The following is a 25435-nucleotide window of genomic DNA, read 5'->3' as shown; positions in this document are numbered from 1 at the left end:
CATGATACTTTACTAATTTTTGTATTCATCTAGTATTCAGTTCGTGTAATATTTTTATGGACGTAGGTGGAACCAATATTCGAGAAAGGTGTTGACCAGCCATCGATGGACGAAGCACGGATTCTATTGGTCTGACTAACAGTCAAAAGCTTTTGCTAGAATTGTTTGAACTGGTAAAATTCATGAATTGTTTCTTTCTCTAGCTAATAAAAAATTTGTATCTTTGTAGGGGCGTATATTGGATGCTTTTGTTGGGAAATTCAGTACTTTTAAGCGTACTATTCCTCAGGTATTCTTTGATTGTTGACCCGTAGGTTTGCAGAGGTGATAATATCTGTTTGATGTGAATATATATATATATATATACACACACACAGTCCGTTTCAGATACGGACATCCGCACCGCCTTAAGGTGCGGATTTCCCTCCGTTCGCCACCGTACGGCGCCAGCGAGGGCGCACCTCCATTCCAGCGGACTCCAGCAGCTTCCCGACCACTTTCTCTCCACGGTGAGTCCACCGAATTCCAGTTTTCCGGCCAGATCACCCAAAACTTCAAACAAAGTCGATCTGGCCGGAAAACTGGAATTCGGCGGACTCGCCGGGGATGGAAAGTGGTCGGGGACGCTGCTGGAGTCCGCTAGGGTGGAGGCGCGCCCTCGCCGGCGCCGTATGATGGCGAACGGAGGGACGTCCGCACTTTAAGAGCCATGCGGACGTCCGCTCTCGAACGGCTCCGATATATATATATATATATATATATTCTATGTTTGTTGCCACTGTTTGTCAAGTATCATTCAACATGGGGTGCTTGTTCTTGAATTTATTTTTCTATATATGTTCATAGTCCCTTTCTTCTCCACATAATAAATTTACAAATATCTATGTAAATGGGGAACACAAAATTAGGAGACCGCTTTTGTTGGAATTTGTCAAATATTGTTTCTTATGTTCAACTTACTGCCAGTCTGCTTTATATTATGTTACGACAAGCTGCTCTCCTTGTTGGCTTATACCTCTAAGATGAAAATCATTAAGTTGCTTCAGGGTCCAAGGCAGAGGCACTCCTTATAAGCTTATAGGTATAGAGTTATCCAACACGACTGATGCAATTGTGTAGTTGTAGGTATCCTATGACGCAGACATATAATCAAAGTTGCATGCATGCAAAATAGTAATGACCAGTAATTTCATTTACTGTAACCAAATCTCCAAATGTAACAAAACATAATGGGGTTTGACAAAAAAATTTACTTTTGTTTTAAACTTAACATAAATGGCACGTATATAACTGTTTCCATTACTAAGATGTTTGATAATAAGTTCTATTTCTGCGACTTTTTAATTTGAAAAAGTTAATTATCATTCTTGATTATGTTTGGTTACCATTGTCTGTTAATCATTTGGATTAATTATGTTTGGTTTCTGAAAGAGGACATACCAAAAATGAATCTTAAAAAGTACCCTATTTCAGAAATGGCATCTCATAGTGGAAGTGCTATGCGCGTTTGATATTTTCATGACAGGAGTGCTATTTGTATGCATTTGTCTATGTAAAGTGCCATATTAGGGAATTCCCATATTCAAATATTTCTCCTTTTGAGGTGAACTCCCTAGCTTTCCAGTCCCACCAAAAAATACAAAAAATAGCTCCCTAGCTTTCAACTTCACCACCCCTATTCACAGATCCTGCTGCTGCTGCTGTACCACTGTGTACCAGTTGGATCTGAGCGAACACCATGTCACCTTCTCTACATCGCTTCACAAGTGATTCAGCTACTTGAAGTTAGTGGGTGGGTCAGTAGTGAATGAACAGCTTCCGGGCTAACAATAATAGATGTTAGCCCAAAAGTTGAAACGTAAGCACCTCCTCCGTCACTTCTTAGAAGTTATAGGATCACTGACCCGGGATGAGAATGATTGTACTTAGTATACTAGTGCTAATCTAGTTTTGGCAAATGAGACTCAGAATTTCCCTTTAAGTCATGTGTGAAGAGTTGCTGATCAACTTTTCTTTGAGAAAGATTTGATGGAGTGTTTCTTAAAACCAGGAAGTTGGATCAGCAATTGTCATGAGCGGAAGTTAGAACAGGTTACATTGGACTGTTCATAGCGTGCAGGCTATTGAGTAGGTATATTGTTAGCACATAGGTTCGGTCTATACAATACATAGCATTTGTGGAGGTCCCTCGCCTGCCAATGGGTTATGTGGGCCAGCAGTTCATCTTTGATATTTCACTAGTTTATATTGATGTTAACTTTGTTGATGGACTTCCATAGAGCAGTCTTAGATCTTAGAATAATTTTTTTTTGAAAAGTATTATATAAACAATAGCACATGGCATTGAACAGATTTGATGTTCCATAGTTATTACTGAAACAAGTTCATTCAGTTCGTTTTCAGGAAGTGTGACCATATATAAAGAACAATAGTTTGGATTAAACAGATGATCCAGGTTTATCCTTGATTTTCCTGTGTCTGTCTGTTGTTTCAATTAACTTTTTCCTCTTGTTTTGCTTTTGGTCTCTGACATTTATCTTTCCCCACATGGAATGGTCAAATGGATATGTTCAGCAGTCATATGAAGGACTCATGTCATCTGCATGACATGTTTCCTGTTTGGTTCTTTCATGCCTGTATCTCTCATGATGCAGACAATCAATATTGATAAAATTGAAGTAGCTCTTTCATGCCTGTATCTCTCATGATGCAGACAATCAATACATGTTGATAAAATTGAAGTAGCTTAATCTGAGCTATTTCTGACAAACAGTATCTTTCTATCCTATACAGGGACATCTGCACACCTACAGATTCTGTGACAATGTTTGGACCTTCATCTTACAGGATGCTTTGTTTAAGAATGAGGATAGTCAGGAAAATGTTGGGCGTGTTAAAATAGTGGCATGTGACTCAAAGCTGCTCTCACAATGAGATGGCAGACTGTTGGTGGCATGCTAAATAAGGACTTTGCATTCTGTTGTAATGGAGGGTGAGGAGGAATATAGCAGTTAGTCTGGTTACTTGCAGGAACTGGAAACTGTAGGAGACACATTAGTTATAAAGCCCTCTACATTGACAGCTGTAGTTATTTGATGTTATATTGAGGATAGTGTGTGCTTGTTCTATTGTTCTCCTTAGAAGATGAGACGTGTTGGAGATCAAATAGTTCTACATTTGTAGTTCTACATTTGTATTATGGACAGTATGATTCTGCTTTATACGTTAGCATTCAAATGTCTGATGTTTTATTTGTATTGCATTTAGTCTCTCTCGCTATCCGTGTTAGTTGAAAATTGGTGATCTTAGCATTCTTGAGTTGTATGGGTTTCTTTTATTTGTTTACACTCTACACCATGCAGAACTTTTTTCTATAAATCCGTACCCTATACAAGATTTGTCTAGTTGTTTTCATCTTCCAAGAGTTACATGATTTCCATCCTTTGTCTCCCTGGTGTTTGATCGAATGTTCGTCTTCTTTTGCATCGTACTTTTTGATTGTCATCTTTAATCCAAAAGTATGATATTTGATTTCAGTCCTCTTGAGAGTTCTTAAGTGGGTCTAATGTCCGGCAAGGAAAAGGAAACAACATATGCATGAACAAGTAACTAGAGGATGTTATATGAAGTTACAAATACGATGAGCAGATTTAATATGAAGTTACAAATATGAAACTACAAGTACCCTGGACGTAAGTTTTGTTTACGTACTCGGTAAAGTTTATCACCGTTCTGCTTTACAATCAGCTCTACTATTTTCTTTCTCTATATTCTCCACGTAAAAGTTGAATACAACAAGTACATAATTGTGTATGATTGTAAAGAAATTCAGGGTGAATGTCGTGAAGATAAAAAAGAAATCTAATAATAAATTTGGGTAGTCCTCCTTAAGATAATTGGAAAACTGTAAATGAAAGAGCTTCGGAATAGTAATGGAGATTAGATTCCTCGGCTCTGCCTCCAACATGAGCATTAGAGAAAGTCTGGTGGAGAACTTGGGGCCTTATAGTTTGCTCTAAAGATGGCATCCATGTTTGATCTTAATCTTCTCAATTCTCATGGTCGAATTTGATTCTTTTCTTGTTGTATTCTTGGGTATGATGATACTCATTCTTTTCACTCTTTTGTAATCAAATTGCAAACCTCTGATATTGGAAAGTCAGGGATTGTAATTAAGCTTACCCATGTCTTAATCCATATTGTGTTGTGATTAAGCTTACCCATGCCTACTAGGAATGTAACATCATCAGCTGATCACCGATGGACTATCACACATCTTATCACGTTTAATGGCCCAAACGAAGTAACGAACTGACAGATATAGGCCTAAATCAAAGATCCTAAAACAAAAGCGCGCCAATTGTTGAGAGTTGGGAGCTTTCCACCTTTTCTCTTTCACTCAAATTTCAGACTCACAATTCGAATCGTCGAAAATGGTCTCGGAATCCGAATCCTACAATCCTCTCACTTCCACCAGCATCAGATTCCCTCCCTCAAAACCCCAACCCAAAACCAACCCCTTCATCGGTTTCCGAGCTCACTCAAGCTCTCAACCTCGCCAATGGCGACCTCCACTTCTCCCCATGCTCCTGTGCATCGCTTCGAGCTCGTCGAAGGGATGCAACTTCAGGTAAACACCGAAATCCAATTCCTTTCTTAATCAATGGATTTCAAGGATTGATCGGGTTGGGTTTGTTGGTTGTTGTAGATAAATATCTCTGGGTCTTGTAAAGGACGCAGCGCTAGACTTGAGTTTCAGCTCAGCAGATGCAGCCGCGCTTGGATTCTTCACTGGGGTTGTGTTTTCCGTGGAAATATGTAATTTTCCAAAACCCCCAATATTTTTTTTATATTTTTAATTATTATTATTATTATTTTTTTTTTTTGGAAATTTTGGATGTTGATATGTAGGAGTTGTTGATGGGTTGGTAAATTTGATTGCTGTGTACAGGAACTGGTTCGTTCCCGATTCAGGTTCGCATAGTTTCAAGCAAGGCTCATTGCAGACTCGATTCACCAAGGTCTTTCAATACCACATTTCCCTATATATGATTCTTCTGCTTTATTAAGTTTCAATTTTTTTTGGTCTTGTGGTGAATTTTAGTTAGTTTAATTCGTAGTCGTGGTATGTTTGTTATATGATTCAGCAGTATAAAGTGAATATCATTGATAAAGTGGTTGTCTTGGACCGGTCTTAATTTTTTGTACAATATGTGCATGGGCAGAGAATTGACCTACTAAGATCAAAGAATAAGAAATCATGAAAAGAAGGATTATTATGTTAAAATAGCTATTTACAAACTGTTGATGGATTCTCTGCCGTGTTTGTGTGTAAAGAATAGAGCTCTATTAGACTATTAACTATAGTTAGTTCTTGTCTGAGATGCAGAAAGGAGAATTATATTTGCTAACCATTGAGTTGCGGATCCCAACATACATGCTATTGAGTTTGTTCTGAAAGATGGAAGTTGCGATAGATGGTTCGGCTTCTTTCTCTCATTAGCACTTTGATATTTAATATACAGAGCTGGACCTTAAAGCAGTTTTTGGTTTATATATTTTGGCTGTATTTCTTATACAGAAAGACTATGAGGATGCTTTGATAGAGATACAAAATCAGCTATCCAAAGGAATATCCTTGAATGATTTGTGCAGTAGTTTTCCGACTTCCAGTACCAAGAGAGTGGCTGATAATAGAGAGCAGCCAAGGAGTGCATACTCTTTCAAATGAAAACATATTGTTGAGCAGTGGTTGCAAAAGCATATCGCAGGACCTGCCAAAAACACAGTGACAAGTTCAGCTCTCATGAATCTTGTTGACAAATATATGGGAGGAGATGATGTAGTCTCTCAGAAAAAGTTATCATGCTGGCAACTATGAAGTAGTGGTTAGTTTCTTCTACTTCAAATCCTTAGTTTCGTTAAGGAGAATAAATGCTATTATGGACCCTAACTTAAGAAATAAGAACTTTCTCATTCATGGACAGCTGCCATTTTCTTAATAGATGTAGCAATCCTGTGGGCATGGGTCTATGTAGGATCCAATTATCACTGTAGTAGTCTAAACTGCTTTATAAAAACGAAATTAATTTTTACAAGTTTCTCCTTGAAACTTTGTTTGATGTTTGATTGTTTGTAGGTCCTTTCGAAAATGGTTAGGGGGGAGTATCACATCATGGTTGCTACAAACATTAGAGGTGCTACAGTGCTTCACTGGGGTGTTTCAAAAATATCCCCTGGGGAATGGTTGGTGAGTACTTATTCCTTGACTTAGTAGGATGCAGTTTAGTGGAGATCTAAGCTGTTCAGATTTCTCCCAAGCATGAATGGTACCTCACCTCCCTGCCTGTAGGTTCCTCCACCCGAGATTCGACCTAAAAACTCAAATGTCGTTCCTGGAGCATGCCAGACTTATTTTAACGAGATGTCAATTGGTAACGGAGCCTTTCAGGTATACAAATGAAGCTGCTTACTGCATTCTATGATTATGAACTGTTTTTTATCTTCAATTAAAACATTATTTAACAACTCCACCTTATGTTTAAAAAAGGTTGTAGATATCAATTTTCAGCAAAGCAATTTCATTGGTATCCAATTTGTGATATGGTCTAGCGGGTCCTCGTGGATAAAAGATAATGGCTCCAACTTCTATGTAGCTATAATACCCATGAATTCGAGTGGAAAGGTAGACATCTGTTTTCTTAAATTACTTCTTTCTTAACTCTCAAAAATTTTGTACTAGCTGTATATATTTGTCATAATGCTTGTGTGCATGGATGATATATACATGAACATATCATAAAGCTGATTATTATTACCCAATTTAATTTTCTCCTGTGATGCGCCCTGCATTTGCAGGTTTGCACTTATGCCTTATTTTCAAAGATTCTCATGTATATGCTATGTCTCGTAAGGACAACTGGTAAACTTGAACCAAAATGAATTCGGTTGAATCAATTATTTTTTAAAAACGTGATATGGACTCCCAAAAGTGTTTTAACTTATCAAATAAATATCAAAACAAGAATCAGAAATCAAATTTCACGATTTTTTTTGCATGCTCTCTACGGAGACTGCATTTTATTGTTGAATTTGATAGATCACTTCACATGCAGGTTGATGGGGCTGGGGAAGAAATTGACAAATGGTTACCTGATGAAATCTCTCGTAGAGAGAAAGAGGCTGAGAGATCATTAATGCACAGGTAAAATTAAGTTATAACTAATACTCCCAAAAATCTTTTATGTGCATTGTCATCAAGCCACTTCTTAGTTTCTTAAAATAGGAGGACTAATGTAAAGTCTTTGATACATAAAGCTAAGCGAAATTGTCTTCAGCTTCATTCATTTCATCCCTTCAACTTTATACTGACCTTTCACAGATTCAACATTGCTACGGAGCTCACAGAACGCTGCAAAAGTGCTCATTGGCATGTTGGTATGGTTGAGGTTCATGTCGTGCAGGCACCTCACTTGGAACAAAAACTACAATGTGAAACCTCGGTATTGTAGCTTTTATCTTAACTACTTTTGGAAAGTAAGACTCCACATTGGCATGTTATCATCATTTTATGGCATATTTGCATTTCTTTCTATTTGTTTCCTCTTCGATTTGAATAATTATATGACTTCGCTTTGCATAGGTTGTGAATGATCTATCCCTAGTTATTTTACTAAGGGTCCTGGATGTTGGCTTCTGTTTGTTTTGAGTTCTTTTTTCCTTTTTCAGTACCAAGAACAATCCAATGTTATCTAATAAAGCTAACTAAAGGACCAGAGGACAATTGTTACTAGAATTTTTCTGCAGTTCATATATATATATCAATTGTGTTTTTACTTTATATTGACCTCAGAATTTGCAATATATCTGCAGTGAGATTAGTGAAGCTCAAGATAGGTTTACCAGTCTACTACAGAAAATATATATAAACCAGCCAAAGGAATGGGATGTAGTGAGATTGTGAGACTACTAATGGCACATGTTGGTTGCCGGGGTCAGGGGAATTGGACAGAAGATTCGTGATGAAATACTTGTGATTCAGGTATCTGAGTTGTATTGTTGTATATATATCGATACACACACATAAACGTGTGGGGCTCATGTTACATCACCCTTTGCATATAACTTGCTACTTTCCACTATCAGAGGAACAATGACTGTAAGAGTGGCATGATGGAGGAATGGCACCAAAAGTTACACAATAATAGTAGCCCGGATGATGTGATAGTTTGTGAGGTATGGTAGGTATGGTTTCATATTCTGGAACGTACAATATCAGAGCATACCTAACTGCCCCATCAAACCGGTCGCGGGTGATTTTTAACTATTGCAAACTAGTTAGATGACTTATACCTTTCTTACTATTGCATGTTGATATTGTCATCTGCTTTGTAACAGGCACTCTTACATTACATTAAGTCTGATTTCAGACTTGATGTTTATTGGAAAACATTAATTGCAAATTGTCTCAGCAAAGAGAAGCTTGCAAGTTATGACCGCCCCATTGTCTCAGAGCCTCATTTCAGGGCTGATACTAAGGAGGGTCTCGTCCACGACCTCACGGCATACTTGAAGACATTAAAGGTACAGAAAGCAATCATATTTTACTTGCTGTCTACGGGAGCTTCAGTTGACAGTTTTCCATAGGGGTTCGCATAGGAGTTGAATGGCCAACTGTGCATATCGTATGCATGCTGATCTATCAAAGTATAGTATGCATGCTGATCTATTAAAGTATAGTATGCATGCTGATCTATTAAAGTATAGTGCAACAATACTGAGTTAAGGAACTTTTTTATTATTATTTTCTAAATTGCATAAAATCTATGAGTGGAATATCATGGAAAATACTTTCTGTAAGACATGATTGCAATGTTATTGGACATTAATGTCACAAACTTACGGGAAGATATCTTTTCCATATGCTGATCTTAATTATCCAGATGATCTCTTGACTGAGAACCTTTTTCTTTTTGTTGATTTCTCATAATTTCAGGTACCTTCTAGAATGAATTCCACTTTGTATGAACCAGTGACCCATGAATATGTTACTTCATTATGAAATACAGAACAATAAATAGATAAAATGACAACATATAGAGCGTTTCATACAATCTAATTTATTATTGAATTTGAAAGCATTTAATTGTGTTGGATTGCAACCTATAGACCTTTCTTTTGTGTCCTTCGAATCCACCACACAGAGTTTCATTTCTTTTATAAGATTTATTGATTAACTATTCAAGTTTTTTGATTTATCGACATTCCCGCAGGCTGTTCATTCAGATGCTGACCTTGAATCTGCTATCGAAGTTTTGATTCCCTCAAATAGGGTAATGTTTGTGAACTATTAAAAGTTTTCACCGACTGTTGAACTTCCCTGTTGTTTACTATGAAAGGTTTATTCTTGTGCTGTTTTTCCTCATAAGTAATAACTAATTCACTTTTCTCTCTTGATCCCCAGAATCATGATTTCAGAAGCCATATTTGTGATTTCTCCCCTAAACTGCAGGTAAAGTTTCCATTTTGTAATTGAAGTAAACTTACGTTGAAATTGTTCTTGTAACACCTTTTCGTTTTCTTATGTGAATGGTAAAACTCTCTCTTATTGTGCTTTACATAATAGGAGTACCTGAACTTTGTCAAAGCACATCACAGCGACGGAGATATTTTACCACTCATGGAGGTAGTACTGTGTTACAAACCCTTCTTGTCTGAGTTGCCTTTATTAAGGAATGATTTTGATTTTCAAAATCATGTTTCAGAAGTTACTAGAATCTCATATTGAGCTTCACCCTCTTCTCAACACCTCCCACAGAAGACTAAAAGATATACTGTTCCTCGATCTTGCTTTGGCTTCAGCTGTCAAAACAACTATGGAAAGGGGACTCAGAGATCTACATTTTTCAAACCCACCGGTAAGCATCAAATATGCTGTTAGCTCAAGTATCTACTTAACTATCAGAGTTAATGTTGACAGATACAAATATGCAAATGTGCAAACAATAAATTTACTGGGCACTTTTATGATTCTGAAACAGGAGATTATGTTCTTCATTCCTTGGTTCTCGAAAGTTTATGCCTGTCAACAGTTAACAATGAAGATCTCATTTACTGCACCAAGGTAGGTCTCTGTGAGAATGAATGTTATGATGCTGACCTTTTCTCGTATATCATTTAGGGGACTTCTAAGGTGAGATATTTTTTTCTTTTTGAAATTTTAATGTTCAATGGAGTCCCTTTCTGAACTCATGGTGTCATGCTGATGTTATAGGACTGGTACTGTATTAGTGAACTGTATAAACCCAATCATGGTCAGTGGGCATTACAATCAAAGGCTATTCTTGATCGCTTACAATTAGTACTTGCTGATATGTCTCAGTACTAGAAGAAGAAGATCCAGCCCAGTGCAAAATATCTTGGTAATTTGCTGGGAGTTCAGAAGTTTGCGGTATGATGTTGTTGCTTGACTTTTGCATCTATACTAGACAACGAGTGAGCTTGCTTTTTATGTCTTCTCCCTGATGTCAGATTGATACTTTTTCTGAGGAGTTAATGAGGGCTGGATCGGAGACTATTCTGTCTACTCTCATCAAACGTTTTGACCCCATTATTAGAAAGATGGCTAACTTAGGCTGGTACGATTAGATGGAAAATTCTTTCCAATATCCGCTTTTTGATGATGTCTTGAGATCTTGGTTTTTCTCTTGGTATTAGTTTCACTATGCGATTTATACATACATTTAAAGCATATAACTTGATACTTTTAATATTATTTTCATATTTGTATGTTAGGATTTAACTCGAGTTGGGGTTGTGTCCGGCAGTTGGCAGGTTATCAGCCCAGTTGATGTGCAGGGTATTATAACCTCTGCTAATGAGCTAATTAGTATTCAGAACAAAGTTTACAAAAAGCCAACCATTCTAATTGCAACTAGAGTAAATGGGGAGAGGAGATTCCAGATGGAGTAGTTGCTGTCCTGACACCTGATACACCGGATATTTTATCTCATGTCTCTATAAGAGCAAGAAATAGCAAGGTATATAGCCTTTCATAGTTTTAATTACGTATTTCCAAATGACAGACTATATTGTGTGCATTTGATATGAAAAAGTACAAATCCTTAATTTCTGGCAATCAACATTTCATATTGAGCTAGACTAGAATGATGCAGGTATGCTTTGCCATATAGAGGCATCATAATTGGAAGGAATCCTGGAGATTTATGCATCTTAATTTTTTTTTTTTCTTGGATACTTTTAAGTTTGAAGTAATGTCTTCTCAAGGCTGAATCCTTGAAATTATGTATCTGTTCCTGTAATCTGATGCTTTTTGCCACATAGGTTGGAGCAAAATCTTGCAACATTAAATTTTTGAGAGGAAGGGTGCCAGCATGGATTAAAATTCCCATGTCAGTTGCCATACCATTTGGAGCCTTTGAAAAGGTCCTATTAGAAGATGTTAATAAGGTATTGTTTCCAAAAGAAACCTACTGATTGGTGTTTCTGACCATTTTTATTTTGGTATACACTGAATGTTGATTACAAAATTTATATCAAATACGATACAAATTCTACCATCATTTGACCGAATTTCAATTTTAATGTACCAAAATCATACTATATGCTTCCTACTCAGTCCCCTGAGTTTCTGAGAAAGCTGCTTCTGATTTTGATCAGCCTTTGAGTATGCTCAACTCATATATAATGCTCTCTCCAGGTCCGTCTCTGAATCTAGAAAGCTCTATCAGACTGGCTATTATTTCTAAGAGAACTTTTTTGTGTATCTATGCTTTTGTCACCAAAAAGGAATGCCCTAAAGTTCATATCAATGCCTTTGTCAGGAGTTTTTATTTTTTTCGTCCATAGATACATTTTTCTGCGTATTTGCATTTGTGCAGTCTTGTCTCATTTTTTTTTGGCTTGTTCCTTATTGGTTTTATATTGGTGTCTTCTTATGCATATGGGTCATGTTTGTTGATTATACATAGCATTTAAGATTTCTTGAACATTTAATTTCCTTTTGCAGGATATAACATATAAGATTTCTTCATTTTACAAATGTGTGAAGAGTGGAGACCTTTCTAAACTCAAGCAATACAAGAATCTATTCTACAATTGAATGCTCCTTTTTCCTTGGTCCTGAAGCCATCTTTAAGTTTAGTATTGATTCTGTTATTTTTACAGGTAACCTGCATTATTCATACTGCTTATTTGAATCTTTTGGTAGACCCATCAACTTAAGAGCATAATAAAAAGTTCAAGAATACCTTGGCATGGCGTCGAAGGCGACGAGAGGTGGAATCAAGCTTGGCGTGCCATAAAGAAGGTACAAAGTCAATCACCTTCTTCCTGCTGGTCCATCAGGTTAACTTGCTTTAGTCTCCTAAAATCGCAACTTCAGAATACGTACAACCAAAAAATCTAGGAGCGATTTTGATTGTATGTTGGTCTCTATCTCTTCCTTTTGGGAATTTTGTTGGCATAACAGTATTACTGTAAGAAACTATCTTTCTAATGGACTAAATATTTCTTTTCCACCACCACATTTTGTATCATGATCTTCAATTTTGAAATGGATGAAAGATTTGAAAATGAATGTCCAAATAAGACTTTCTACTCAAGTGAAACAGATTATTGATAAAGTATCAGATGGAACAGCAGTGTAACAAAATAGTGGAAATACTTAAGAGAGGGAATATTATTGGGCAGAAATTTGTGCCAGGATACAAGACTCTGGTGACGTAAGATCCATCATATGATGCTCTCATGACATCTATTGTTATCCCTATTCAACAGGTTTGGGCTTCAAAGTGGAATGAAAGAGCTTTTATTAGTTGTAAGAGAGCTAAACTAGATCATGAGAATATATGCATGGCTGTATTGATTCAAGAAGTCATCTGTGCCAATTATGCCTTTGTTATTCACACAAAGAATCTCTTATCAGGGAACACTGCAGAAATTTACACAGAGGTATGACTTGTCTCTGAGTTTGAAATCTCTTCCCCTCCATGCCATCAAATGTAATCATCATTCTTCCTTCATGCATATACAGATAGTTAAGGGCTTGGGAGAGACGTTGGTGGGTGCATATCCTGGACGAGCCATGAGCTTCATAACCCAAAAAGCCAATCTAAACTCTCCAATTGTAAGGGAAACTTTTAATATATCAGATGACTGTATTTTCTTCATTCACGAATCAACATCTCAAGAATGACTATGGCTCTTAGGTTAGTTGTTATCCGAGCAAGCCAATAGTTCTCTATAGCAAGTAGTCTATCATATTCAGATCAGACTCAAATGCTGAGGATCTGGAAGGATATGCAGGTGCTGGGCTTTATGACAGGTTTGTCCTAATCTTGAATTCTACAATATGAATAAAGAACAAAAACTTTCATCTTTACACTGCTCGACTGGAAGAGTCAGCTTCAGAAAGTTACGTATTTTTTACATACATATGGAGGATCTGTAAGAGTAGGAAAACCTAGGATATCTCAAAATTAATTGGCCTGATCCTGTTGTTAAAAGTTCAAATTATCCAGTATGTATTGAAATCAGGGCGGTGGGTGGGGTAGGAAGGTCGATGATAACCAGTCAGTCATTGGTTAACTTCACTTAGATTTATTTTGTTTGGCCTCGACAGTCGACCCTCTACAATCACTTGGTATAGGTGCAAAGAGGCAATTTGACCATTTCAGTTTGTGCATTCTTGACCATCTCCTGTCATAGGCTAAAAAGCCAAATTTAGCCTATATTTACTTCCACTGTAAACTAAATTATATTTTTCAAGATAAAAAATTTGGCTTGAGCTATTTGGTAAGCCAAATTTGGCTTATGAAGTTTGTAAGCTAAAATTAAATGTTATTTTATTCAACTTTACATTTCTCCTTTTAATTTACACTATCATCAAAATTAAAAATTGGTTATTCACAACCATCGCGAAGATCTCGACGAGATCTTTCATATGAGCTCTATATCGAATATATTTATATAATCTTTTTTTTATGAGTAATTATTGATTTAAACAAATAAGAAATTTTAAATACACACCCTTAATATCTTAATACACACCTTTATTATTTTATGTTTCTATTGAGATTTTATAGGTAAGTTAAATGACCAAAATATACATCTATTATTAAAAAAAAAAAATAAAGCTCTAGAAGATTCTTTTCAACGTCTTCTACCTAAAATCGTCGAAAACATGTCTTCTCCCCTAACCCCAACTCTTCTCCACAATTCATTTGAGTTGTTTTTTTTTTTTTTTTTGTATATGTATCAGCTTTAGTTTGATCTTACATATCATATTGTTAAGTGCTGCATTTTTATCATGACATGTTTTATCGAATAACTAGCAGTTCTACTAGCTTGTGAATTTTGAAAACTTGTATTGGTGATTTGGAGTTGGGATATAACAATAATAATTTGATTATAAATTGAATGATGATAACAAAAAATTTCTATCAAAAATTAGACGAAATAATATGTAAAAAGAGGTACAAAATGGTAAATATAAATTAATTATATTAAATAATAGAATATTTCATAAATTAAGGGCATTTTAGGTAGTTTGGGATGTGTATTAAGAATAATACTGAAATGAAAAACTTGATAGGTGGTGTATTAAGTAAGGGGTGTGTATTAAGATATTAGGGGTGTGTATTTAAAATTTCTTCTCTAAACAAATATATAAGAAAAGAAAAATAAATGGCTTTACCTTTGAATTTAGCTTATGGTGGGAGTGTTTTTTAAAGGCAAAAGGCTATAAATTTAGCTAAGGATTTAGCTTACGGTGGAGGACTCTGGTAAGTTAAAAAAAGATTTCACAAAATATTCTTATTTTATAGGTTAAATTTGGCTAAGAATTTAGCCTATCATGAAAGATGCTCAATTTGTCGGAAATGGCAGAATGTGTTCAAAGTATTCTGTTGTCTTGCCTTCTTTCCCAAGGGGAGCCATATAATGATTGTCATAATGTCACAGTGTAATCATGGATAAAGAGGAGAAAGTTGTATTGGATTACTCAAGCGATCGGATGATCATTGATAGGGGGTTCCAAGTCTCACACTTCTCAAGAATTGCAGAGGCGGGAAAGATATTAGAAGGTCTTGATGGTTGTCCTCAGGACATTGAAGGTGTGGTAAAAGATGGACTTGTATATGTAGCTCAGTCAAGGGCACAAATCTAACCTTTAGCGACGACCAGGTTTCTACTTTTCCAAGTGCCAGTCTTGTGTAGAGTTGGGAAACATAATACAAGTTCTTTGTCCTCACCGAAGGTGTAGTGAAAGATGCATAGTAAAAGTAAAAAAGGATGTTTCGAGAAAAAGCATCCTACCAGGATTGTCCTACGCGTTGATACCGTAGTAAAAAAGCAATGACAGGAACCTACCAGGATTGTCCTATGCATTATCAATTTATCATAGATACTTGAGCGGCGATTCCTTATATTTTGTTTTCACCTCACTCATCCAAAGCAGGCAGAGACAAAAAAGTAATGTTATTTGAAATTCGCACTTATAATAATAATTAACCTCTACATTATCAACTACTACTCTTAAAGAATGTGCACCCAACAACTTCCCGTCAGTTTGTCACCAAAGTTCTAAGAACTTTCGACGAGGGTGTGGTGAGGATCGACTTGACGGATTTGCCCCTCCATGCCAGGCCTTTATTAAGAGGGTGAGGATTGTAAAGAAGTTCGTCATTTTTCAGTTCAAACTCACTCTGGAACACTTGAAATGGCTTCATCCTCCCCCTCTTCCACAAAGAGAAGATATATGTACGACGTGTTCTTGAGCTTCAGAGGCTCAGACACACGGACCAACTTCACGGACCACCTCTACATGGCATTAATTCGTGCCGGAATACAGGTCTTTAGGGATTCCGAGGAACTAAGAACAGGGGAGGTTATATCAGAGGCACTGATCCGGGCAATCCAAGGCTCTATGTACTATATCGTGATCTTGTCAGAAAACTATGCAAGTTCGAGCTGGTGTCTTGACGAGCTGGTGCACATCATGGAGCGTCGGAAAGGAAGGATATTCCCAATATTCCATCGTGTTAATCCTTCTTATTTCAGGTATATGACGGGTAGTTTTTGCGAGGCTATTGAGATACATGAAGCTCTCAAAAGACGAACACAAGATGAAATATCCGGGTGGAGATCTGCTCTTCGAGAAGTTGCAGATCTTTCTGGCTGGAATAGCAGCAAGTTTTGGTAATAATCTATCTTAATTATATCGTTTTTACTGCTAGCTGCTGCTTGTTTTACATAATTTTCATATTTTAGGTAGTGATTTTCAGCAAGTTGACTTTTCTAAGTTTTATTCATGGTCATGCCAATTTTGACACCCATAAATTTTGCTCAACCAGCCAACCAATATATATATTTTTTTTCTTTTTGATGTAAAAAGTAAATTACAAGGAAGATCCATTAAATCAAACAACAACATTTCTTTTTAGTTAATACGATTAATAAGTCATGGATTGTAGGGTCTTACGTGTCCTACTCTGTAGGATGGTCGCTTTGTCTCATGGTTGTATAGGTTGAGAGATCATTTAATATTCACTTTTTAGTTGATTAATGTACACTTTTTAGAATGTAGCTTTAAGGGGTTTTTTTTTTTTTTTCAATTTATAGCTTGCTGGTATTAGTTTGTACTTGTACGGTTTTTGCTTGTATGGTCTTTAGATTATTCATGTTTATTCATGGTTGACCGTTTTAATGAGATTATTCAACATCACTCCTATAGTCAAAAACACTAAGGACAACCAACACTAAGGAAAAAGGAAACAACAAAACCTAAAATCTATGAGAAAACATAGATTAAAGGCCATTATTCTAAACATATAAAAAGCAGAATTAAAAGGCAATTAAGGTCCAAAGCCCAGACCTAGTATCCCAGGCACACAAAAAAAATCCAGGTGTACTAAAGCCCAAGGGCTGAGACCCAATTGCTAAGGGAACCTGAGATGGGCATTTGACTGAACAACCAGCAACATCACCTCGCCCAAACCAGTAGTTGGCCTTGACCAAAAGCTCAAAACCTCCGCCTCAAAGTCGACTCCGACGCCCTACAGGCACTGAGACAACAAACACAAGTTTGAGAAGGCCGGAGTTCAAACACCACCGATCCAATAGATTTCATGAAGCCACCCTCAAACCCGATTCCGATCTGAAACCGATCAAAACTCTCCTTGCTGCCAAGCGGTAACGCCTGCAAACGTCACCGCCCCCAACCACTTATGTCTCCGACCCCAAAAGAAGTCTGACTTGAGCTTGCCTCTGCCCCGCCTCCTAACGACCCATCGAAGGAAGGTCGCGCCGCTGTAGAAAACCTAGGGTTTGCACGTTCTATAGGCTGCTCCAGTCGTGAGTAGTACTTGTGTGATACTTTGATGTGTTACATAAAAGTTTATGATTAGGTGGTTTCCAACCGATCAAAGTATGATATAGATTACTAGGCGGATACTACTAATAGCGGAATTATTAATAGTACTGAAACACACAAGGAATGTAGGTTCGAAGAAATATATCTTCTCTTATTATTGTGCAAAGGTACAATGTTTATTGTCTGAATCCTTCCCTCACAATAACTCTAAACAAGTCTATCTCTTTGTTTCCCTCTGGTCTAAACAGATGTTGTCTCTGTTTCCCTCCCCCCTAAAACTAAGTTAGACACCTCTATTTATAGAGTCTAGATCTCTATAAATCCTTATCTAACTTGGAGAGTACTCCCTAACTAAGTTAGACAATTAATCCCAAACTAAGTTGAAAAACTATTCCCCTAACAAGCTAGAAAACCTATTTCCTTAACTAACTTGGAGAAGGAATCGGCTAATCCCTAAAAGACTAGGATACACCCGTATCATGCCTCCCCCTTTTAGGAACTTAAACTCCCGCTTAAGTTAAAACTAGAGATTAGGAAACTCGAGAGTTCCCTTGTCTTTGCTGAACCACTTAGCTTTGCTTGGAACCTGACCTGCACGCCCAATGCAGAACACTGTTTGCTCCCCTCGACATGTCGTAGCCACTTGCTGCTCTAAAATGCAATCCTTTAGCAATGGATCCTCTTTAAGGCGCTCTTTACTCAGCCTTAACCATACTAAGTCGCTAATACCAAAAGTACAAGGTCTAGTCTTGTACTTTGCTTGTGACTTCTTCAATTTTGTCTTCTCAATATCTTGACTTGAGTGCCCTTCATGTGGACGTGTCAACAAGAAAAATTTCGTACAAGCATTGACTAATCTTTTAGCCCGAGTCACTGCTACCAAGCTTGCCTCTTGTGGCAGGGAAATCGCTCGAATAACAAACTGTTGTTCGTCCTTCGTGAACGTATACCTTTGTGCTCTCCTGTCATAGATAGCATATCTATCTCACAAGTAGGGATTACCTAGTATAACCTGACAAACATCTAATGACACCACATCACATGTCACTTCATCGATGTAAGACTCATGAAGTGCAAACTTAAATGTGCATTGGCTGGTAATACTCATCCCGCCTGCTTCCTTTTGGATCCATCCCAACGGATATGGCTTCGGATGTCTGGTTGTCTTGAGACCCAGCTTCTGAACCAAGGCTTCCGAGATAAGATTCATCTGACTACCCGGATCCACAATGGCATCAACCAAACTAGTCTTCACCTGTAACTTAACAACAAAGAGCTGCTCCCTCGGATCTGCTTCATCCGTTACAGGCTACTTATTTCCTGTCATAAGATTGAGCTTTGCATTTGGTTCTGTCATCCCTGGTACTTCCTTTGGCTCCTATGTGGTCAAAGCGACTTTCTTTTTCTCCTCCTTTTGACTTCACCCAACATTTATCCACCACATGGCTTGTTCCTTTGCAGTGACTGCAAACCAAACATTCTTTCCCATCAAACTCACCACCCTCATGCTCCTTCCTTTTGACAGAGGAACCATTGGACTTACCCACAGAGTGCTTTCCATCTCTTTCTGTTACATTCTTCTTAAATTTGCCCTCAATGACAATGGCTTTCATGCTGGCTTCTGCAATAGTTTCCACCGTGAATAATTTCAACTCCTTCTGGATATACTCACTCAGACCCGCCACATATTTCATGAACACAAAATACTCCTTCAATGAAATATCCAAAACCATAGCTTGATTCTAGAATTTGGTGGTGTATTCTTGTACGGATTGATTGAATTCTTGACGCAAGTTGTACCACTTGCACCATCTTTCTTCCAGAAAACCAACTGGATAGAACTGCTTCCTAAGCAACTCCTTGAACTTCTTCCACGACATTGCCTCTCCATCACTATTTTTCTGATAGGACTTCCACCAAGTCAATGCATGAGCCGATAGTTTTAGAGTTGCAAAGATAATCTTCTCCTTTGACGAGTAGTCATAAAGAGTAAAATAAGTCTCTAGACGCTCAATCCAATCGTCTAGTTTCTCTACGTTGACACTCCTGTCATACATAGGGATTTCAACTTTGAAATCGATCTTCAGATTTCGAAAAGAACCCTTGCCTCCTTGATGCGAAGTTTTGCTGGTGTCGTCTGTTTCCTCATCCGAATCTACTTCTTCCCTTTCGTCATCTGAATGAGAAGTCTTGTTCTTCGGCTTCTCCAAAGGTTCGACTTTCTTCTCATGTTTGATGAAATTGGCCAGTTCCGCAAGAGTAGAACCTATCGACGCCAACTGCTTCTCTACCGCATCAAGTCTCTCTTTGTCTGTTCTTTCGTCACCCATCCTCTTTTCTCTTGTCCTCTTGGTTTTTTTCCCAAGAAACAAGAACCTTGCCTAGCTTTCTGTATTGCGATCGAGTAAGGACCATAAACCACAGGAACCCCCTCGCAGAATCGATGCGCACTTGATACCAACTTGATACAGATTACTAGGCGGATACTACTAATAACGGAATTAGTAATAGTACTGAAACGCACAAGGAATGTAGGTTCGAAGAAATATATCTCCTCTTATTGTTGTGTAAAGGTACAATGTTTATTGTCTGAATCCTTCCCTCACAATAACTCTAAACAAGTCTATCTCTCTGTTTCCCTCTAGTCTAAACAGATGTTGTCTCTGTTTCCCTCCCCCCTAAAACTAAGCTAGACACCTCTATTTATAGAGTCTAAATCTCTATAAATCCTTATCTAACTTGGAGAGTATTCCCTAACTAAGTTAGACAACTAATCCCAAACAAAGTTGGAAAACTATTCCCCTAACAAGCTAGAAAAGCTATTTCCTTAACTAACGTGGAGAAGGAATCGGCTAATCCTTAAAAGGCTAGGATACACCCGTATCAAAGTATTATATTTTTCTAAATTTTGTGAAAGTTACTTTTGAGCATCCCAATATTTCTGTATAAAACTTGGAACGACACCCCAATATTCCCTAATCTGTATTCTAGGAGTTTTATTTTGAATAAAAGAAAAGAAAAAGAAAAATGTTTCTTTTATCCCAATTCGGCCAACATGTCATCAAAACCTTTCCAACTAAGAAAGGATGAGACTTGGTCCAATTGTTTGTCAACCAACGAGCCAACCAAAATTTATATAACAAACAGAAGGGTAGGAGAAAGGAAAAGTAAAATGTTTCCAAATATGCATATGATAGTATGTGAATTTGGAATGGAGAGATTATAAGACCTGATCTTGTAGTTTCAATTGAGTCTTATTTGTGTTTTTTTTTTTTTTTATTCAAAAGAGGTCATCTTTTATTAGCTTAGCAAGTAGTACAAAAACGATCCCCTTCAGTGAGGGCGACAGAAAGAACCGTTCCGTATAAACTACTACAAATCCACCTAAAAAAGAGCAAACTGTACTAGCAATCTCCTAGTACACCCACTTTCTTGTATGAAGCCCAAAACAAAGAAATTATAGAGCTTGGCTAATAAAATATAAGTCCCAATTAAGGGACCACCGAGTCTCTATTTTTTTTGCGATCTTTCTTACTCAAGGCAAGATAATAAAATGTCCAATATCCTTTCATGAAAAAAGATATGAACCCAAAAAAGAAATAAAATTAAAAAACAAAATAACAACCTAAGCCCAGCAAAGCCCAGCTAATGTCACCCTGATAGAAACCTTAGCTGCCATCAACCAACGTGCAGCGCCGCCGGCACTCCACCCTAAAACCACCGTTGTCGCCCCAACATTGTGAGAGCCACCATGAACAGCCCAACCAAGGAGGTGATGCAACCCTCCCAGCACTCCGCCATCAACCACAGTGACGACGTGAGGAAGAACAAAAGAATCTCCAGGTTTCCATTCACCATCGATCCAAATGCTGGAGTCACCGTCGCGCAGCACCGTCGCATAAACCCCATCCTGAACCACCACGCAAGGCTCACTCACCGCTGCCTTACCCTCAATTCCACTGCCCTTGATAACAATTGGAAGGGAACAACCGTCCTTCCAACCACCATCAATCTCTCTATCACCACCAGAAACCAAAGCCTTCAACTTCGTCTCCCGTTCAACACGAAACCAGATCCAGTTCACCAGGCATGTGTCGACGCCGCCAACAACCTCCCCAACAAAAGCGGCAGGAAAACCGCCGAAACATGTATATAGAGAGGACCATCGAGCATGCCTACCGTCACTCCCATAGGTTTGACGAGAGAGAGAGAGAAAGAGATCCCTCTCTCAATCGAAGATGCAAAGCCACTGCTAGTCTGACCTAGCCGTCGCCGAGAAACCTCTCACATGAGAGGACAGAGAGAGAACATGAGTTTTTACTTTGTTTAACAGCACCCGGGTGCGCGGCGCACCCGGGTGCGCTGAATACGCTCTCGTTATTATCTAGCTAATAGTTGAAAGTCATTTGTTATGTATCCTCCAGAAAAATTGTTCCGCCTTTACACTCGGTCTTACTTGTGCTTCTTAATATAACTGGCAGGACCGAAGGACATTGTATCACCGAGGTTGTTGACTCAATCAGTAGAAGGCTGAACAAAACCAACACCTACTTACATGTTGCGGTCTACCCAGTTGGAATAGAGTCTCGCATTAAAGATATGTGTAATTACTTATCTGATGGGAAAGAGGATGATGTTCGCATGGTTGGAATTTGGGGTATGGGTGGAAGTGGGAAATCATCACTCGCAAGAGCTGTCTATAACAAATTCTATCATAGCTTTGAAAATTAGAGTTTCCTCGGAAAAGTTAGGGAAACTGCCAAGGAGTCAAACGGTATGATCACCTTGCAAGAAAGACTTCTTTCTGATATCTTGAAACCAACCAAGATAGACGTAGGTGATGCTGATAGAGGGATCGTTGTGATAAAAAAAAGACTTGAAAGCAAAAAGGTACTTGTCATTGTTGATGATGTAGATGAAAAGGACCAATTAACTGCTTTAGCTCTATTGAGTGATTCATTTGGTCGGCGCAAGACTTTTGGTCCAGGAAGTAGAATTATTGTGACAACTAGAGATCGACATTTGCTTGAGCTACTTGAAGTGGATAAAAATAAAATCCATGAGACTCGAGAAATGAAGGAAAAAGAAGCTCTGGAGCTCTTTAGTTGGCATGCCTTTCGCAATCCTTGTCCTGATGATTCAGGATTTTTAGAGCTCACAAGGAGAGTGGTTACTTACTGTAAAGGTTTACCTCTGGCTCTCGAAGTTTTAGGGTCTTTTCTCTTTAAAAGAAGCAAACGAGATTGGAAAGACACATTGAAGAATTTGGAAAAGTTTCCTGATGGTAGAATCAACAAAATCCTCCAAATAAGCTATGATGCACTTGAGAAGGATCAGCAGGAAATCTTCCTCCACATATGTTGTTTCTTTGTTGGAATGAACAAGAAATATGTCACACAAATCCTTTACGGCTGTGATCATCGTTCCGAAATAGGAATCAGTGTCCTCCTTCAACGTTGCCTTGTAACTGTTAATGAAAGAAACAAGCTCATGGTGCACGATTTGGTTCGAGACATGGGCAGAGAAGTTGTTCGTGTAGAATCCCTTAAAGAACCTGAAGAACGTAGTAGATTGTGGCATCAGAAAGAGGTCATGGATGTACTGACAGAAGAATCTGTAAGTACTAAATAGTAAATACTTCCCAACCAATACATATTTGCATCCTACATCATTAATTAATTGTTTTTGTCATACGAGTATAAATCTCCATGATTTTCATATGCGCTTATAAAGTTTTTACATCCAAATAAGCTTTTTCTTACTATTAACCTTCTCTTAGCAGGGAACTAAAAAGATTGAAGGACTAGCTTTAAATTTGCAAAGGTCTGACAAAAAGAGGTTCAGAACATTGGCATTCCGAAAGATGAAGAGATTGAGATTGCTCCAACTCAACTATGTACAGCTCGATGGAGACTATGGCTATGTTTCCAAACAGTTAAGGTGGCTCTGCTGGCGTGGATTCTCTCTTCCGATCATACAAAATGATTTTCTTGACGAACAAAACCTGGTTTCTATTGACCTGCGGTACAGCAATCTAGTACAAGTTTGGGAGCAATCCACGGTATATTAGTTCAACTTAACTTTTAAATTTTGTTTCTTCTGGTTTAATACATGACATAACACACTACTTTTTCTTCTTGGGTTGTGATTTTTGTGTTCTTTTGGTCTTGTCTAACAGTTGCTTAAGAAGTTGAAGATACTCAATCTCAGTCATTCACACTACCTAACACAGACACCAGACTTCTCAAATCTTCCAAATCTTAAATATCTGATCCTGAAGGACTGTAAGAGTTTGTCTGAGATTCACGAGTCCATTGGATATCTTGGAAGACTTGTCTTGGTAAACCTTAAGGACTGCATAAAGCTCAAGAACCTTCCAGAGAGCTTTTATAATTTGAAATCAGTTGAAGCTCTTGTTCTTTCTGGGTGTTCGGAATTTCAGGAGTTGAGTGATGATATGGGGAACATGACTTCATTGACAACTCTTCTTGTAAGTCGCACGGCCATAAGTAAAGTACCACATTCTGTGGTTAATCTGGAGTTGGATTCTTCATCTTTACAGGACCTGATTCGTGTGAAACACCGTAACCCAGACGTGCTTAGATACCATCTTCCTGCTCTAACACAAGGCTTTACCTCTTTAGATATGGGAAACAGTAGTGTTCATAGCCCTCCGGAAGGTCAAAGTTTGAATAATTGCATTCTGGAAAGTGGAGATTTACCAACTAGATCGAAGGACTTGGAATCAGATCACTGTGTTGCACTTGCAATAATTCCAAGTTCTCCTAAAGCGTCCAGGAAGAGGATCCTACAGGTTCTCTCTCTCTCTCTCTCTCTCACACACACAAACACAAACACACAACACACAAGCAAGAATGTAATGCTTATACACATTTTGCATACGATATAGGGATCGACTGCAAATGGAGAGGGTGGCGTTTTTCCCAATTATTACATTAGCCCCAGTGACCACTCCAATCTGAAACGTAGGTGTTTCAATTATTGCGCAAGCCTTCCTCATAACGGAGATTTAGAAACTAGTTTGAAGGAGTTGGAATCAGATCACTACACTAAAGCACTTGAAGTTGTTCGGAACTTTTCAGAAACTTCGAGGCAGAGCATTCTGCAGGTTCTCTCTCTCTCTCTCTCGGCTAACACAAACAAAAACTCAAACACACAGAGGTAAGAGAAATGCATTTCTTATATGTACTTTATATGGTGTAGGGAGGATTGACTGCATTGGAAGATGGAGGCATTTGTTTGTCTGGAAATGATTTTCCAAAGCGGTTCATAAATGTCAGAAAAAGTGATCAAGTCTTTTTCCAAGTGCCTCAAATTATTGGTTGCAATTTGAAAGCTTTGACTGTGCGCGTCGTCTGTTCCCTCTATTTCAGCGGCGACGACATGTCTCCAAAGCGTAGATCCATTTTTGTTACAAATCACACCAAGCTCGTTTGTGTTGTTGTCCGGCCAGCATATCCCACTGAAATAACTTCACTACATGAAGTTATTTGGCAGGGACATTTATCAAACAATCAGCTCAGGTTAGAAGGCCACGACTTTGTTGAGGTTGAAGTTGTAGCTGGAGCTGGTTTGAGAGTGAAGGAAACAGGGGTCAGTCTAGCATGGGATCCCAATCTTATCATTGAAAATATGATTGAGTGTGAGCCTATCCCATATGAAAATTTCAGGAGTGATGCTGATAATCAGGCTGGACCAAGTAATGACTCATGACTCATCTGATGATCAAGACCGACCTTCGAAAAGTTTAAAGTTACCGAGTGATGCTGATAACCAGGCAGGACCAAGCCATGGCTCATCCAATGGGATTAGGATCCTCTCCTTGGCTAGCTATTGGCCTTGTTTATCCTTAACATTGAATCCAAGCCGTTCACTTGAAATCCTAAGGCTAAGAATATGACAAGTCAACAACTCCCACTAAAACTCAATAAATGTAGCATTTAAATGTAAACGCCGTTTGCTATGAGGATAAAAACGTTAAAATGCATGAGTTCTCTTCTTCCTCAGTTCTCTCCTCTCACA

General features: G+C 38.0%; 5 protein-coding genes across 5 annotated transcripts in view; all 5 read left to right on the top strand.

Moving 5' to 3' along the window:
• Positions 1–3255, top strand: part of LOC101306952 (transcription initiation factor IIA subunit 2-like) — a 4835-nt gene extending 1580 nt beyond the window's left edge. The window contains exon 4 of the mRNA XM_004287388.1: positions 2794–3255. Within this exon, the coding sequence (XP_004287436.1) occupies positions 2794–2934 (141 nt within the window). The 3' untranslated portion in view covers positions 2935–3255. The remainder of the gene's footprint in view (positions 1–2793) is intronic.
• Positions 3256–4561: 1306 nt separating this feature from the next.
• Positions 4562–15187, top strand: LOC101297193 (alpha-glucan water dikinase 2-like). The gene is given in 30 exon segments (XM_004288822.1): positions 4562–4630; positions 4709–4818; positions 4952–5021; positions 5582–5854; positions 5856–5888; positions 6140–6250; positions 6353–6451; positions 6551–6685; positions 7116–7204; positions 7382–7420; positions 7422–7502; positions 7873–8041; positions 8146–8235; positions 8398–8583; positions 9273–9332; positions 9765–9917; positions 10041–10053; positions 10056–10123; positions 10274–10450; positions 10531–10637; positions 10827–10945; positions 10948–11039; positions 11344–11469; positions 12029–12092; positions 12095–12138; positions 12230–12328; positions 12799–12972; positions 13055–13147; positions 13230–13345; positions 14983–15187. Coding segments are annotated over 30 exon segments (3264 nt in total).
• A 520-nt stretch (positions 15188–15707) lies between these two features.
• On the top strand, positions 15708–22170 carry LOC101305791 (TMV resistance protein N-like). Its single transcript, XM_004287384.1, has 2 exons — positions 15708–16218; positions 21874–22170. The coding sequence occupies exons 1-2, from the start codon at positions 15740–15742 to the stop codon at positions 22121–22123; spliced, it is 729 nt and encodes a 242-aa protein (XP_004287432.1). The 5' UTR covers positions 15708–15739; the 3' UTR covers positions 22124–22170.
• Positions 22169–23023, top strand: LOC101296905 (TMV resistance protein N-like). Its single transcript, XM_004288821.1, has one exon. The coding sequence runs from the start codon at positions 22169–22171 to the stop codon at positions 23021–23023; it is 855 nt and encodes a 284-aa protein (XP_004288869.1).
• An 818-nt stretch (positions 23024–23841) lies between these two features.
• Positions 23842–25435, top strand: LOC101303838. The gene is made up of 3 exons (XM_004287377.1): positions 23842–24206; positions 24303–24521; positions 24617–25435. The coding sequence occupies exons 1-3, from the start codon at positions 23850–23852 to the stop codon at positions 25124–25126; spliced, it is 1086 nt and encodes a 361-aa protein (XP_004287425.1). The 5' UTR covers positions 23842–23849; the 3' UTR covers positions 25127–25435.

Source organism: Fragaria vesca, linkage group LG1 (assembly GCF_000184155.1).
Source record: "Fragaria vesca subsp. vesca linkage group LG1, FraVesHawaii_1.0, whole genome shotgun sequence".
In the NCBI taxonomy this organism is placed as follows: domain Eukaryota; kingdom Viridiplantae; phylum Streptophyta; class Magnoliopsida; order Rosales; family Rosaceae; genus Fragaria; species Fragaria vesca.
The sequence above is the reverse complement of the archived record's forward strand: the minus strand, read 5'-3'. Positions and strand labels throughout refer to the sequence as shown.

Bases quoted from the DNA above. Each gene is read 5' to 3' on its own strand.
- LOC101305791 (XM_004287384.1), top strand. From the start codon at position 15,740: ATGGCTTCATCCTCCCCCTCTTCCACAAAGAGAAGATATATGTACGAC. The intron at 16,219-21,873 runs GTAATAATCTAT...TATAACTGGCAG, and splicing joins TGGAATAGCAGCAAGTTTTG to GACCGAAGGACATTGTATCA.
- LOC101296905 (XM_004288821.1), top strand. From the start codon at position 22,169: ATGATCACCTTGCAAGAAAGACTTCTTTCTGATATCTTGAAACCAACC.
- LOC101303838 (XM_004287377.1), top strand. From the start codon at position 23,850: ATGGGGAACATGACTTCATTGACAACTCTTCTTGTAAGTCGCACGGCC. The intron at 24,207-24,302 runs GTTCTCTCTCTC...CATACGATATAG, and splicing joins CCAGGAAGAGGATCCTACAG to GGATCGACTGCAAATGGAGA. The intron at 24,522-24,616 runs GTTCTCTCTCTC...TATATGGTGTAG, and splicing joins CGAGGCAGAGCATTCTGCAG to GGAGGATTGACTGCATTGGA.